This window comes from Lepidochelys olivacea (genome assembly GCF_965140295.1).
Source record: "Lepidochelys olivacea isolate rLepOli2 genome assembly, chromosome: 19".
NCBI classification, from domain to species: domain Eukaryota; kingdom Metazoa; phylum Chordata; order Testudines; family Cheloniidae; genus Lepidochelys; species Lepidochelys olivacea.
Window position 1 is genome coordinate 3,846,133 of NC_140429.1, and position 15,468 is coordinate 3,861,600.

Sequence of the window (15,468 nt, forward strand, 5' to 3'; positions counted from 1 at the left end):
CTTGGAGATTATAGCACTAGTCTGCCATTCTATTAATTGAACTTTGAAAGAAAGTCTAGACATGATACCTGAAAAGCTACAACACAGCTGTAACTGCAGAAATTGCGTATACTCCCATCTGACATAGCCAGGTGATACTGAGGGATTGCTGAAGTTTTACAGCTGTTACACTGAACTTGGACACCTGATGGAAAAACAATGAAAAAAGAAAACATAGTGAATAAACCCATGATTAAAAGCATTGCAAATGGCTTTATGCTGTGCATACAAAAAAACACCAAGCATTCTGAAGGACAAAGTTAGATATATCTAAGAAAGAATATGACCAACATCCTATAGAAAAAGCAGCAGCCAGAGTAGATTGAGCACTTTATGATATGTTGACATGAGCACTGCAATGGTGGTACATAAGTTCCTGCATCGCACTTTATTGTTAATTAATGCTCACAGTATTGCTGGCAGGTCAGTAAACATTTGCCCATTTTACAAGCGAAGCATCAGAGGGACAGAAGCTAAAGCCAAAGCGGGAATGAGTGTCAATCTGGAATGTTAAAATGCAAAAGCTCCGAGGCCCTCACCTGTCATTTGTGACACGTAAAACCCTCAACCCTTTTACAACAAAAAATAAAAATACAAAACCTGCTGTTTAAACAATAATACATTTGAAGGGTTTGGCAGAAACATGATGACCTATGTACAAGATACAGGAAGCAGAGTACTAGAGTGATTAAAGTCTTCCCAATGCTTTTGACTATATGAAAAGCTATAATTTTTTAAAATTATAATTGTAGTACTGGAACACGGTGTATGCAGAATGCAAAAGAATGTATGTTCCTTGATAAAATCCCATGGTTAACTGGCGGAGAAAGAACTTGGCCTGCAAAGAACTGGAGTGTTTTACAAACAAAGGCCAACAAACAAACCAACAAACCATGCACTGGTTATCACCTCAGAACCATAATTTATGTACAATTTCATTGCAATTGTAGGCATGCCCATGACAAAACGGTGCACTTGAGTAGTGCACCCTGCCACTCACACCACACCTGTCTGTTTCATGCTTGTGAAGAGGAAGTACATTAAGATTTACAGGTATCTTCCTGCTCTCTGAAGTCATAGGAAATTCTGCACAGGTTGTTATTCTAGCAGACAGGGAACAGGATGTGAATTCGATATCAACACAGCAGATAGATCCACTTTTAGGGCTATCAGCATTCAAAGCATGCAAGTAAGTTTACACCCAAGTACACAAAAAGAAAAAGAGGTAGTAAACTAAAAGTTGATAAAACTTTAGCTTCTATTCTTTTTTCCTGGCAAAATAAGATAATATTTAAACTGGAAGCACTGCAAAGTTAATAGTTGTGTATACAACAAGGAAAAAACATAGCTTTTATTTCAGCCTATTATTCTAATGATTTTTTAAGCTTTGTTTTCAGGATGAACTAAGTTTGATCTAAAACTAGATGGAACTACAGATGTAAAACAAAAACAAAGGAATACAGTTACCTGCAGATGTAACCATTTTAACTCTGTAGGCTGACAAGCAGTTAACAGAGCAAAAGAGTTCGGTCTTTCCTAAATTATTTGTGCTCTCTATCATCTCAGCTGAAGATCTCAAAGACTTGCACAGTGCACAGGGTGTGATTTTTGCTGATTTCTGTGGAAAGAATAAAATAAGTCACTCATCTGGAGCTTAAAATTTGTATCTAACCTGCACATTTATGTACTAGAGTGATTAAATATGAGAGCCAGTGTATGTGAAGTTTGATTTCTTATGAAGTTATTGCAGTGTTTATTACTTACAATGTATTTCTTCACTGTAACCTTATGCTCCCTCATGTTTGTTTGTACTCCGTGTTTTATGTCTAGGTTGTAAGCCCGTCTTTTTATGTGTTTAAATAGTACCTAGCATAATAGTTCTGGGGCCTCTAGCCACTGCTGCAACACCAACAATTCCATTCATCTAGTAGCTTTGGTTGGAGTGTCTCAAATATTTTGCTAACGTTAACTTTCAACACACCAGTGAAGTAGGTACGCAATATTGCCATTTTTGCAGATGGAAAGATGAAGGCACAGACAGATGAAGTTACTTGCCATGGGACACAGTCAGTGGCAGGGCTGAGACTAGAGTCAACTACCATCTCCTATCCTTAAAAATGCATTTTGTTCTGTAATCAAGTAATATTGGAATTTTGTGGAAGGACACAAGGGAAAGATAGTTTAAATGCTTACATTGTATATAGTCCATCAAAGACAAGCAGTTGGTTAGAACTGGTTTATCAGTTGCGATAAATATATTTTGGGCATAAGTTATATACAAGCAATAAAAGATTTATTAACCTTTCGTTTTCTTTTTTTTATAAGCTTTGTAAATATTATGGTGGCGCCAGTAAGGTCTCCATAGTTAAGGTTATACTGAGATTCGTACAAACAGAACTAAAATCCCTTTTTTCACTGTTTAATTAATTTGGTTTCTTAATTTGTCCCAACAGCTCTTTGGAAGACAATTTAATTTTCCAGGTCATTTTCTGGATGAAATGTTCCTACTTTTCCAGAACAAACACTTAAAAAAAATCATTTTGAAATTTATCCCCTTTTTCTGACTTATGTAATCTGAATAATGGAACTGCAGGCTCTTCAAATTACATACTGCATGCTTACTCTAGCTACAGTTGAGGGAATTTTTTTCTAAAATAATTAATTTTTTTAGATGCTATTTGTCATAACATTTTTGTTTTAATTATAAATCAAAAGCTCGTGTCTTTAAGAGATACCATTATAATATCAGAGGTAAAGATAAATGAATAGGGAGATATGAATGACCCTATCATTGTCCCCTCCCACATTCCCCTTCACCCAACTCCCTTTACACAGTCATCTCTCCACTCCCACTGGCTCCCCACAACACTGCTTTCTGGAGTTGGAGGAACAGAAGAGGAGAGTGGGGATGTGGGTTTGTTAGAGATGGGAGGGTGCAGAGGGAGTCTAAGTCCCACCACTGATTTGCAACTGTACAAGCTGTACAACTACATTGTCTTAAAAATTTCTTCTAAAAAGGAGACGGGAGATAAAAAATTAAGGGGAAGGAAAAAAAAGAAAAAAAAAGAGGGAGGATGCAAGTGACCAAAACTTAGAATATGCTCAGCCATAGACTGAATTTCTTAAAGTCCTGGGAGAAGGTGAGGGGGGAGCGATTATTTGCATCGTTTGCAGGAACAGAACCTAAGAAATAAAAGAATAAAAAAAGGAAGGCTGGAGGCTGACATTAGTAGAGGACAGTTACAGTTGTGTGGGTGCCTTTGCTATACATTTCTTTAAATTGTTTGATTGCTTAAGTTTAGCCTTAACTAGTTTTTGGAGTCACATTCCTTTTTTAGAGATAAAAACATTCTTGTGATTTTGTACCCTTCAGTTATTGATATATACTCCCAAAATGTAACACCAGTTAATGGAGATTTTTCTCTGGGAATGTCAAAACAAAATATATACCAGTGATACTGAAACAATTATTTCATAGAGCTAATGGCTTTTAGCTGTAGAGCTATAAAATATTCACTATTCACATTGGAAAGCAACAATTAGCCAGCTATTATTAAAAAAAAAAAGTTAGTTAAAAGGATCAGAAAGGGCAGTGAATCAAGCAGGGTTGGGAAGAGAGGAAACAAAGCCCCTCAACTCACTGTCATATGAAAATGTTTGAGATACATGTTCGTAACTCATTTATGCAGTACAAATGGGTTTCTCCAATGACATACAACATAAAACTTAAATTTGAAATCATTCTTTCCCAGATTTCTACTGCATAAAGATACATTTTTCTCCCTTTTCCCAGTTTCTTTCCATCTAAGACCTGTTCCTTGCTCTTTCATCCAGGTTTAGGCTACAATTTTCAGCAGTGATCATTGTTTTTGAAGGTACATTTTTGCATCTGCACATCAATTACCTGCAGATACAAATGCCACCATTTAATCAGCCAAGTACCTGATTTGCAGGCAGAGTCAAGTATCTTGACATCTTAATGGTGATACCTGAATGGACAATGCAAAAATGGAGGTTACATTTAAAATATCAGGGCCTTATTATTTATCTTCTATACAGAGCTACAAATCTACAGGGCACCATACTGTGGTAGGTAGGTGTCAAACAGGTAACTGGTTCCTACACTTAAGGACTTACAACCTAAAGACAACAAAACAAGGGGGATAGCCATTAGAGCTTGAGTGTTCAACATAGGGTTCTCTTAGAGACAGGCTTGAGATATAGTTTGGATGTCAATTTGAATTTCTCCAAAGTTGGTGATGTCTGGATATGAGATTTTGGTTCAGGTCTATTTCTAGTTTATCAGAGGTGGAGTCAGAGGAAGCTTAGCATCTGCTGGTAGCCGTTCTAGGCATGCAAGGTAGCATGAAAAAAGGTATGGAGACAAAGTGACATGTTTGAGCAGAGCTTGAGAAATTAAAGGGCAGAGATGTATTCAGGACAGAGTTAATGAGAAGCCTTCAGTTGGTCTATTCTAAAGTCTACACTTATCAATTAAAGTAACTTCTCAATCGATGGGGCACATGAAGTTTTAGGAGTATCAAAAAAAAAGTACCTGTTTGTACCCGGTAACACATGTTGAACTGCAGAACTTCTTTGACTGTCCTTCTATTTGAAGAACGTGGCATTGGCCAGAGCCACTGTAACAGTAGCCCCCGCAATTCTCACAGCAGTTCATAGTCAGGTTATTAGCAGAACGGAACTTGGAGAAGCAGGCATCACTGCAGAGTTTGTGTACAACATTCTGATAATTCACTTCATGTCTAATCTAAAAGAATAAAAAGTAAAATAGTTAGTGTCTGAGATATTAAATTGTTCTGATCTGCAGGAAATTCAAACTAGAAAGTAGAAGTTACATATAAATTACCACTGCATTCTTCTGGCACATGCTGCACTTGGTTGAAATGCTGTTAGTATGAATAGTAACAACAGGTTTCCTTTTCAATTCATATGTAGAAAGACATGACTGGCTGCAGAAATCCTTGCTGGAGTTTGTATTGTCAAACTGCGCAGTGATCACATCCTTTGGATTTAGGATCTCTCTATTTAAATTAAAAAAAAAAAAAAATTAAAAGACAGATCAGCTTGATACATCTGTGGCCCTTGGCAGACCAAACACATTCTCTGTAATAGCAGTAGTGCAGTAGTAAGAGAGTGTGACAGTCTCTCACTCCCATGGGCTTTATTTCAATACAGTAGCCTTTCTCAACTATAAAACCCGCAGAATACACTGAGACAAACTTCTTTGTTTAAAAATCTTACTCTCAAATTGCTGACTTTGTAAATCTGAAGGTAACAAATCTGTTATTGAGGAAGTCACAGTGATATAAACAAAGTAGCATTCACTATGAAAAGTGACTTTTGTAACTAAAAATACCACATATGAATAACTCTCCTTGATAATCAGATCCTGCCACAATTAGGCTCAGAGGCTATTCATCTGCCTCAGATTATGGTATATATTACATATTGATGAAAGCTTGAACAGCTACACCCAAAATTTCTCTTGGTTTAGTTTGGAGATAAGGAGACAAAAGAAGATATGGTTTATAGGCATTAAAACTGCTTCTGTAGCAGTAGACAACAAATCCTGGTTCAATGGTACTTTCTTATTCAGAACAGGTTTTTCAAATTATGCCTATAAAGGGCAAAGTTTCTTTTTCCATACCTGACAGGAGTTGTGAGCATCTGACTTAGGTCATGATATCCCCATAACTAGAAACTTATTTCATGCTCAATAATTTCATTTCTTCAGCTCAGCAAGGGTTAGATATTATATAATGAAGTGCCACCTGCGTGCTCTCAGGTGGCTTCTTTGGTCAAAAACTTAATGGACAAAACATTACCTTGCAAAGTGGAGAGACTACCCCTATTGCTAAGTTTGATAAATAGCTTAAAGAGCTAGAATTTGTAGGGAATCTCATGAAATACAAGCTATCAATTACATTCAACTACTAAACTTGATTTTACTTCATTGACTTTAGTAATTTAATTGTTTTAAGTTGAAGAGCATCTGTTAAATGCATTCTCAAAATATATTTAAAAACTTGAAGAAGTCTAATTTTGTATATGATTATTTTTAGAATGGGGGAAGGGGACCAAGTACCTTTTGAGAGGCAAACTTTTATTTCCTGTCGATTTTAACTGGAAAAAAAGAAGGTGTGCATATCAGGGTAAGCGTTTTAAAAAATATATGTAGTTGCATACAACAGCCCATTTGCAGTGACAGAAAACCCAGTTCACACTACCATTTGCAGACAGCTCAATCAGACAAATGTATTTCTGAAAGGAAAGACTGGTGGTAGAAGTGGATACTGGGGGGCCAGAGGAGGAAGGAGAGGATGTAAAATAGTGATCCCTAACAAGCTAACTTTTCTTCACAAACAAAGCCTTTAATTATTCATCTGAATGTTAGTTATTACTAGAACTAGCTAGAACACTGCTTTACTTTGAGCAGCTTGAGCACGTCTTCTTTGTAGAAGCTGGTGGACGAGAAGCTGGAACAGTGTATCCAGTGAGGCACAGTGTGGAGCAGAAGAGCTGAGTAGAGCCTTTCCTCTGGTACGCCGTTTGTCCCTTCTGGAGGATTTTTTTACAGCCAGAACAGGAAACCCGAATGGCTGTGGTTGGAACTGAAGGCAGCATTTTACTCATGCCAGAGGATGCCACAGCAGGCTGGAAACCTGATGTCAACTGTGGAGCTAGAAAAACAAGAGGAAATATATATTAACAGCCAGTATGTACTGGGTGAAATTCACCCTGTGCAGAAGGCCAGCCTCTGCATTTGAGGGACTAACTGGGATTTCAGTAATGCACAAGCTTTGTCCATACATACGTATATATGCGCCTTGTCCTGGCCTTCTGCACAGGAGCAAATTCCACCCATTGTTATAATTAAATACATACTTTTACACCCCTTCCAGATTTAATTCTCTCTTGGGTTCTGAAATACAAGCATTTTGTAGGTTCCAACTGAAGAGTGTCCAGAGTGTCTAGAAGCTCAACCAGACTTCATTCTGCTGCAGTTAGATAGCAAATGAAAAGCATGCTAACCCACGGCGTCATTTTTTGAAGTTGAAACATGTGGAAGATTTAATTACATTTGGTCTTTCCTGTTCCTTACCAAGAGGACTGCCACTGACTGAAAATACAGCACTGATCTTCAGCTCCCCTTCCTGAGTTTTTGGCTGCTGGCCGTACTCCTGAACAAAGGGAAAAGGAGACCAAATAAACAAACCTAACAAAAAGTGACATTAAAACAAATGAAAGGACATCAATTCCTTCATAATGTGCTACTAAATACAAGATCCAAGAAACCAAAAAAAATGAGAACTCTTCATAAACTTCTATGTCAAAAATCAAGGGCCAGAGACATACCAGACATTGTTGCATACAAAAACCATATATATACCCACTGCATTCTCAAAGCTCACATTGGTGTATGCAAATTGTGTAGTGCTGTGTGGAGATTTCATAGCATGAATTGTATGTCCCCTTCGTCAGTTATATTTTCAAGACACTTTGATGGCCAAGTCTTAAAACAAATCCATGCTTCTCCCCAAATAATTAGCAGTTATTAGAGAGCTTTTCAGTTACAAAGCATGTTGCAACTTATTGTTCTTGCCCTTGCCTTGTAAAATAGAGGCAAGTACAGTCCTCAATTTACATATGAGAAAACAGAGATTAACGACATGAGGAAGTCACTTAAAGGGAGTAGATGTGGGAACTAAAATGAGGTGTTCCTGTCTTCTATTCAGATCATGCACCCCTACTTGCTCTCTCCAGACATTTAAACCAAACAGCAGCCACCACCCAGAAGCAAGGCACATTCTATATGCAGATTCTAAAGTCTAAAACAATAGTTTCATGGAACTATATAAATGTTTAAACAATTTTCAAAACACACAACACATTCAATGTTCTATAAAGGAATCTACAAGGCAGATAAAGTTTATCCTATTTCCAGGCATGTGGGGGCAGTAAAATCCACATACTGTGTATAATGTCAAGCTTTATAATATTTCTATTGGGGATGGAGGAAATTCCAAACTTCTTTACTAAGACAACTGAGTTACGTCTCTTAGAATTTCCCACAAGAACACCCAGGGATACTAGTTCCCTTTGGGAACTGACGGACTGCAACATTTAAAGTTTCTTCTCTTTTTAAAGTGAAGTTTTATCCGTGTGCACCAGAACAGAGCTTTTTTTTTTTTAACTATAAAAAAAAAAAACAACTGTAAAACAACTGAAAACCACTACAGCTTTTAAGGTTTACAAATCAGCTGTAAACAGACATTTTAACAACTTTAATTATAGTGTTAGCTGCAGGCACTGTTGGTAATGGGAACAGGATCACATCCTGATGTCCATCATGTATGATTAGGTTCTCAGAGAGCAAAATTTCAAAGCAATACAATTGAGCTAAAAATTAGAAAGCATCAGCCTTGAAAATCACTTGCAGCAAAGTCTGCTGTGTATTTCAGACTGAAGAAAAAACACATTCCCAACTTAACAAAGCCAAATTAAGAAAATCCTCACCAGCTTCCACATCCTCAGTAACAAATAAAGATGAATACTATAGCGTTCTTTTACCCAAGTGATTTGTGTGTCTAAGAATTTAAACTTCATATATCTTAGTTTCCAAGTCTTCACTGACATTGATCAATATGACCTTTGATAAGCAAAGGATATCCTGCATTAAGTTCTGCTTTCATAGCCAAACCGTACAGCCTGAAATAAGAATCTGAAAATTATTACACACAAGAATGAATGTTTAAATTACAGTGAACAAAATAAATAAAAAATAAATCAATGTTGTATTCTCCAACCAAACACTGACACAGATACCAACTAGCAAGTCCTAGAGTAAACGAGATTCATGAAATATTTTGTCAAATAATTTGGAATAATACATACACTTGAGAAAAAAAATAATCACAAAATGTTCATGAACTTTGCACAAACAAAATGAGGTGAAATTTGAATGAATAGTTGTTACAAATGATATTTCCAGCTTTAACCAGTACACAGGGAACTTCTTCTTTACATTTATCTATGAATAACATCTTTGTTCACTTGGACCCAGAAGGCACCATAGTGCAAGTTTATAAAGATTTTCAAAGAAAAATAAATGGAAAGACTAAAAGGGGCAGATAGAGAAGAAAGAGTACAAAAAGGTACAGAAAGAACAAAACAAAAAAATCCACCACTAAACAAAACCACCAAAACACAGGCAGCAGCGTCAATACTATCAGTATTTACAAACCCTAACCTTGTTCTCCTCTTACCTAGAGAATAATTATTCTCACACACACACACACTCTTTTTAAAAGCCTTAGGCAAACACTAATTACCCTATGAGGATGATATTATACCAATATTAGGAATGAGGAAGACTGAGGCATTGTCAAATCAAATGATTTGCTTAAGGCCACAAAACGATCAAGTGACAAAGATAGGTTAGAACTTTTAAAATCCTGCCCATGCCCCCCTGCCACCATATTCAATCCACTAGCCCAGTGGTGCCCAACTTATTACACAGGAGGGCCACATAAACCTACGGAGGGCCACATAAACCTAAGCACAGTCTTGTGTGGGAGGCCAAACAGATTCTACATATTTTAATAAGATTTAAACTCACCTGTACTGATTTATATTTTAAGTTCAGTTTGTTTCGTATGTATTTAGATAGACTAGTTGTTCCCAAACTTGTTCCGCCGCTTGTGCAGGGAAAGCCCCTGGCGGGCCGGGCCGGGCTGTTTACCTGCCATGTCCGCAGGTTCGGCCAATCACGGTTCCCAGTGGTCGCGGTTCGTTGCTTCAGGCGCAGCAGCAAACCGCGGCCAGTGGGAGCCACGATCAGCCGAACCTGTGGACGTGGCAGGTAAACTGGCCCGGCCTGGCCCGCCAGGGGCTTTCCCTGCACAAGCAACGGAACAAGTTTGGGAACCACTGAGAACGACAATACTGTATACAGAAACAACCTATTTATACATTTGTGTAAACTAAAATGACGACAAAATGCTAATGAATCGGCCATTAGTATATTGTGCTGAAGCAGGCTGCGGGCCTTAGGAAATGCACTGGTGGGCCATGTATGGCCCACAGGCCGTCGGTTGGGCACCATTGCATTAGACCAATGGTTCTCAACCTTAGAATCATTCAACTTTTTTCCGTATGGTCACAAAAATTTCTATAAAGTTCAAGAAAGCATTTAAGCATACACTTAAATGTTCCTATAACTGAAGTCAAGTCAATGGGAGTTAAGCATGTGGCTAATTGCTTTTGTGAATCAAGGCCTCTACGGGTATGTCTACACAGGGATAAAAGACCCAGGGCACAGCTGCAGCTGGCCTGGGCTCATTGGACTCAGGCTCTGGGGTTGAAAATACTACTATGTAGACGTTTGGGATTGGGCCCCACAAGCCTGAGTCAGCTGATCTGGGCCACCCACAGGTTTTTTATCCCCATGTAGACAATCCCTAAGCTCTATTTCCAAAAAATTGTTTCTAGCCTTTATGCTTATGAAGGTAATCTTTCAGATGTAAACAGCAGATGTAGTCTATTTTTATATACTGCTAAGGTGTGACAATTCACAAAATAGTCAATAAAAACCATGAATTATACTTTAGATTTTTTAAACATGACATTGCCATGGGCTGGACCGAAGTGTCTACTTTAGCCACAAATGACATCATAAACTTATATGCAGTGCTATGGTTTTAAAAAATTATGTATTACGGCATTTTTGTTTTTACCTAACAAACAGTATGAAACATTCTGGGATACGGGGTCATGGGAGGAAAAAAGCTGTTTGGTTTTGGGACTGGGGCTAGTAAAAGACAGAGAATCCCTGCACTAAGATGTACTGCCTGTAGGACTAAGCTTCAACCAACAACCAAGCGCAAGATTTAATTCATACCCAGTTTACAGGACTGGGTGTAAGGAACCAGAATATAAGAAGTAGCAGCAGCCTTACCTCAGCGTTATCAGGTTCGTCTTTAATTTTGTCTAACAGTCCCTGCTGTGGTGCTATCGCTTTATCATATTCATCATCCAAAGGCTCTTCCTTAATTCTAATATTTGATGCAAAGGAATTCCCCAGCTCCTGACCAATGGATTCCTTACTCGCAAACAGGTAGCTAGACTCCTGAAGCACAATAATATGGAAAAGAATGACACAATATCCAACGTTTAGATGACCATTTCCTGTATGTCTGTAACTATTCCCTTCCCTCTTCAAATGCTTTGGCTCTTGTGAACAAAGCAACAGACACTTAAAACCGGCAGGCTCTACAAATCTAGGATGAAATCACAGCCTCGCTGAAGTCAATGGTAAAACTCCCACAGACTTCAGTAGGGTCAGGATTTCATCTATTAAGCAGTTTTTCCACATAAGAACGGCAGTACTCGGTCAGACCAAAGGTCCATCAGCCCAGTACCCTCTCCTCCGACAGCGGACAATGCCAGGTGAGCCAGAGGAAACGAACAGAACAGGTAATCATTAAGTGATCCTTTCCATCGTTAGTCCCAGCTTCGAGCAAACGGCACGGGGCACTGCAGAAGAGCTCACCACACAGGGACCACTTGTGTAGTAGTTGGTCTCTAAATGATGTGTACAGCAACTTTACTATCAAGGGCCCCCATCCAAAGAGGGTGGGAAAAATTAAAATAATCTGCATTTGATCTTTCAAAGTAGTAAAAATGTATATGGAGACAAACTGCAAATATTTTTTAAAAATTCAGTTTTAAAGTTACACTCACACATAAAACAGTTATTTGGAAATACCCAAAACAAATACATTTTGCTATACCAAAAAAACCCCCTGAGAGATCCATAACTTACCCTGAAGTTAGTTTCTGGAATCTGTGGTGCTAACTGTGTCCGTAACGTTTCTTCTACTTGATTAGTAACTGGGGAAAATGTATATTAAAGTGAATACAATTCTTAGACAAAACTGCTTCAAATCTGTCTTGGGTCTCTGAATATCTCCAATGTATTATAATCAAACTTCTCCTTCTCTTCCTTCCCAAAGCAGGTCAAATATAATGCTCAAGCAGAATTAAGATTTTTGTTCTTCGATTAGACAATTTATTTCCCCACATCAGTGAAATGGTCATAAAATTCTGAATTCTCCCTGTGGGTTATTTGCATCCGAATGAACTCTGAGGATCCTGCCATGTTTCTGCATTTACATTTATATCTGGCTATTGATTTTTTCAAAACAAGGAAACAAAAACAACTCATCTATTTCTTGCTTTTCTGCCCCTTTCCCTCACTCCATAAGCACTAGCAGCTAATACATGATGAGATGTATTCAGTGCATGCTCTTCGTAAAATGTTCAAAGATACTGCATTTGTTACATAAGTCTAGCAAGTTTGTGAACATTTATTATAGTTGTCACAGTTAGTGGCCACTTTACTCAAGGTTGCAAAAAGAGTTTCTGAGAGTTTCAACTTTAAGCTCATCATAATTTTCCAAAATATGCCCCTCTGGGACAGAAATATTTTGTGATTCAGACATAAACTGAGATTGTAAGACATTGATTTTAAAATACTTGTAGAGTTACAAGCCTTTGAAAATGCAGGATTGGGTATGCACAGCAGTAAATACCCGAGATGTACATTGTGCAGAACACTAAAAGGCAGCAATCAGAAACCTCTCATTCCAGGACCAGTCTTACAGCCTACTTTCTCCCCATTCCCAGAGATTTCTGAACATGATTAGATCATATGTTACTTCAGCTTGTTTTGTTACTGTCAAGCTTTGCATCCCACACTGTACTGAGGCTTCCAGAGCCTGGGAAGTTTGAAATAGGTGCATGGGTAGCAGGACCACTAGACCACTTTCAGGCTCCCTTGACTGAGGAGAGGATCCCCAGGCATCCCTTTGGCCCTGTCCATGATGGTTGGAGAGAGAGTCCAAGAAGCAAATTCCTTGTTCCAGTAGAGAGAGTGTCTCAAAGCTGCTCTCTAGCTGACTTCTTGAAGGCACTAGTGTAGCTCTAATAAACCTTCCCCCATTGCCACTATGAAAGGCACATTCCTTGAACGGCACACATATTAATAGCATGCATTTCACAGAAGTATCAGTGCATTACTGACAAACTTTTAAAGACAAAAATCACGGAAGAGAAAAATGGAAGTATAAAGAGACTGCAAAGAACATGATCACAATCACAGTAAGAAAGTTTAAGGTGACATTGAGCTCACTTAATAAAGCCTCAATTAACAGGGTTTAGGTTGAGATATTCCGAAGAAGGCTAAGGGAGTCAAGCACCCAATGCCTAAAGGCTAGAATTTTCAGAAGAGCCTAAATACATAATTTATAAAATATGCATTTGTCATATTTCAAGGTTTAATGTAAAATACTTTCCCTGCATTCAAGTGGACACATTACCCTCCCCAAGATAATGAGTTACCTAACTAACTCTATGAGTGGTCTGTATCTAGTTCTCTTTTTCCCCTCTCCTGAGCTGTTATTTCTGTGGGTTAAACTGTTACCTGCTTTATCAAGGAAACTGCTTTTCAATCTGGAATCCAACTCTTTAGGAATTTTTTCCAAACGTTTTTCACGTTCTTGGAAAGGTCCTTCTCTGCTTTTCTCTTTTGTTGAAAAAGTCTCTTTACCATTATCTCTTGCTATGCTAAAATCCTTCCGAATGGGTTTAAATATAGGGCCCTGGTCACATGATGAAGTTATGTCCTTTTGGATTGCATTTTGTATTTGCAATTCTTTTTCACTGTCCAATTCGTGTTCTGTAACTCTCTTTCCATCCTCCAGGTTATCTTCAGTGTGAATCGTAGAAGGGAGACTGTCTTTTGGAGTAAAATTTTGATCGTCCTCATTGTCACTCCCAACAACTGGAATCCCTGCAAGATCTCCCGAGTTCAGAAAATAATCATCTTCATCCAGCAGTGAGTTTTCAGATCCCGTTCGATTCTGCATTTCATAGGATATGCTTTCAAGGGCAGGTATTAAATTGTGATCCGTGTCCTCAGACATTTCTGCATCCAGAATATCACCACCTATGAATAAGGAAAAAGAGTGTTCAAAAACCACCATGTTTGGGTTTAACAGAATATGCGTACAGCATTAAACTTTAGCTTACTCATAAATACACACATAAATAAAAGAAGCACTTACATTTCTCTGTAATGTCAAAAACTGCATTAGATTTGTCTTCAAACTGTAAGAAGGAAAGCATTACATGATTATCCATGGCAAGTGTAATGTACTGTGGTGTAACTTACCCTACAACAAAATTCACAACCCACCACCACCAAAATTGTCAATACAAGATTTTGTAAATTAGGATTACTCTATTCTGCAATATAACTGATTAGAAGTTGCAAAGTGACATTTATTGTAGCTGCTTTAGTAGTATACAGAAAAGCACAGCTATGGAGTTTTAGAAATAATACTGCCTCACTTAAGGGTAAAAAACCCCCCAATTTAGTTTAATCTCCACCCCACCCCAAAAAAAAAACAACAAAAAAACCCACACACCCAAATAAGTAAAGATCAGGGATTCCACCCAACGGAAACTAAGGCCTAATGTAGTCCAAATTAGCCTTTGTCATACCCAAAGACTAAGGTGACCAGCACACTATGAATACAGAGACCACAGCACACAGAACTTCCATTGACCTTATGGGCTGCATAACCATAACGGATACTCTTGCCATTTGGCCAAGGAATCTTCCCTTTTCCGTAACACACATATAAGGTAACACATTATTTCCCAAGAGTTCTGACAGTGCATGAGAGTAAGGGACAGAACTGAAAAGTGCTTGTTTTTATGTATTGTACGGAACATGTGTTTTCATTATACATTCCCTGATAGATGTTAACATTGATAGCATCCTTTGAGGCTTTTCAAAGCAAGAATGTCCACCAAGGAGAACCAGAATGTTCAACAGCATTATTACTATTTCTTCTGGTGACATATCTTTCCTTTCAGTGGAAATCGTAAAGCTTCCTTTTTAAGTCATATCTGCTTTCTGAAGGCAACTGTAAGAGGTAAAGAAGTTAAACTTCCCATCGAGGCTAGAATAATCTTTGCCTTCCTCATCTGGAGCAGAAGATAAGATTAGACAAACAGACATCCCCTTAGGTAATGTGTAGCTCCTGGAAGGTTTGAGCTTTCTTACTGTTGCAAAAAGGAGGACTTGTGGCACCTTAGAGACTAACAAATTTATTTGAGCACAAGCTTTCGTGAGCTACAGCTCACTTCATTGGATGCATTAATTTGGTAGTCTGGTGAGATGCAAATCTCAGGCTGGTCTGTGGGCCCAATTCTCTTCTCAATTACACTAGTGTAAATCAGGAGTATTTCCACTGAAGTGAACAGAGTTATATTAGTGTAAAAATCACTGTGAGAATAAAATCAGGATCTATAAATCCAGAACTCTTCCTAACGCTGGTA

At 38.1% G+C, this 15,468-nt stretch overlaps 1 protein-coding gene across 2 annotated transcripts in view; it reads right to left on the reverse strand.

The window, feature by feature from the left end:
• The window catches only part of LOC311533079 (zinc finger MYM-type protein 4), a 55,401-nt gene that overhangs the window by 22,307 nt on the left and 17,626 nt on the right, over positions 1-15,468 (reverse strand). For both annotated transcript variants that reach the window (XM_084652178.1, XM_084652179.1), the window contains exons 2-11: positions 14,187-14,229; positions 13,544-14,068; positions 11,885-11,952; positions 11,018-11,188; positions 7,163-7,241; positions 6,488-6,740; positions 4,907-5,081; positions 4,595-4,807; positions 1,507-1,657; positions 69-184 (exon numbers count right to left, since the gene is read on the reverse strand). In XM_084652178.1, the coding sequence (XP_084508304.1) occupies positions 69-184; positions 1,507-1,657; positions 4,595-4,807; positions 4,907-5,081; positions 6,488-6,740; positions 7,163-7,241; positions 11,018-11,188; positions 11,885-11,952; positions 13,544-14,068; positions 14,187-14,229 (1,794 nt within the window). The remainder of the gene's footprint in view (positions 1-68; positions 185-1,506; positions 1,658-4,594; positions 4,808-4,906; positions 5,082-6,487; positions 6,741-7,162; positions 7,242-11,017; positions 11,189-11,884; positions 11,953-13,543; positions 14,069-14,186; positions 14,230-15,468) is intronic.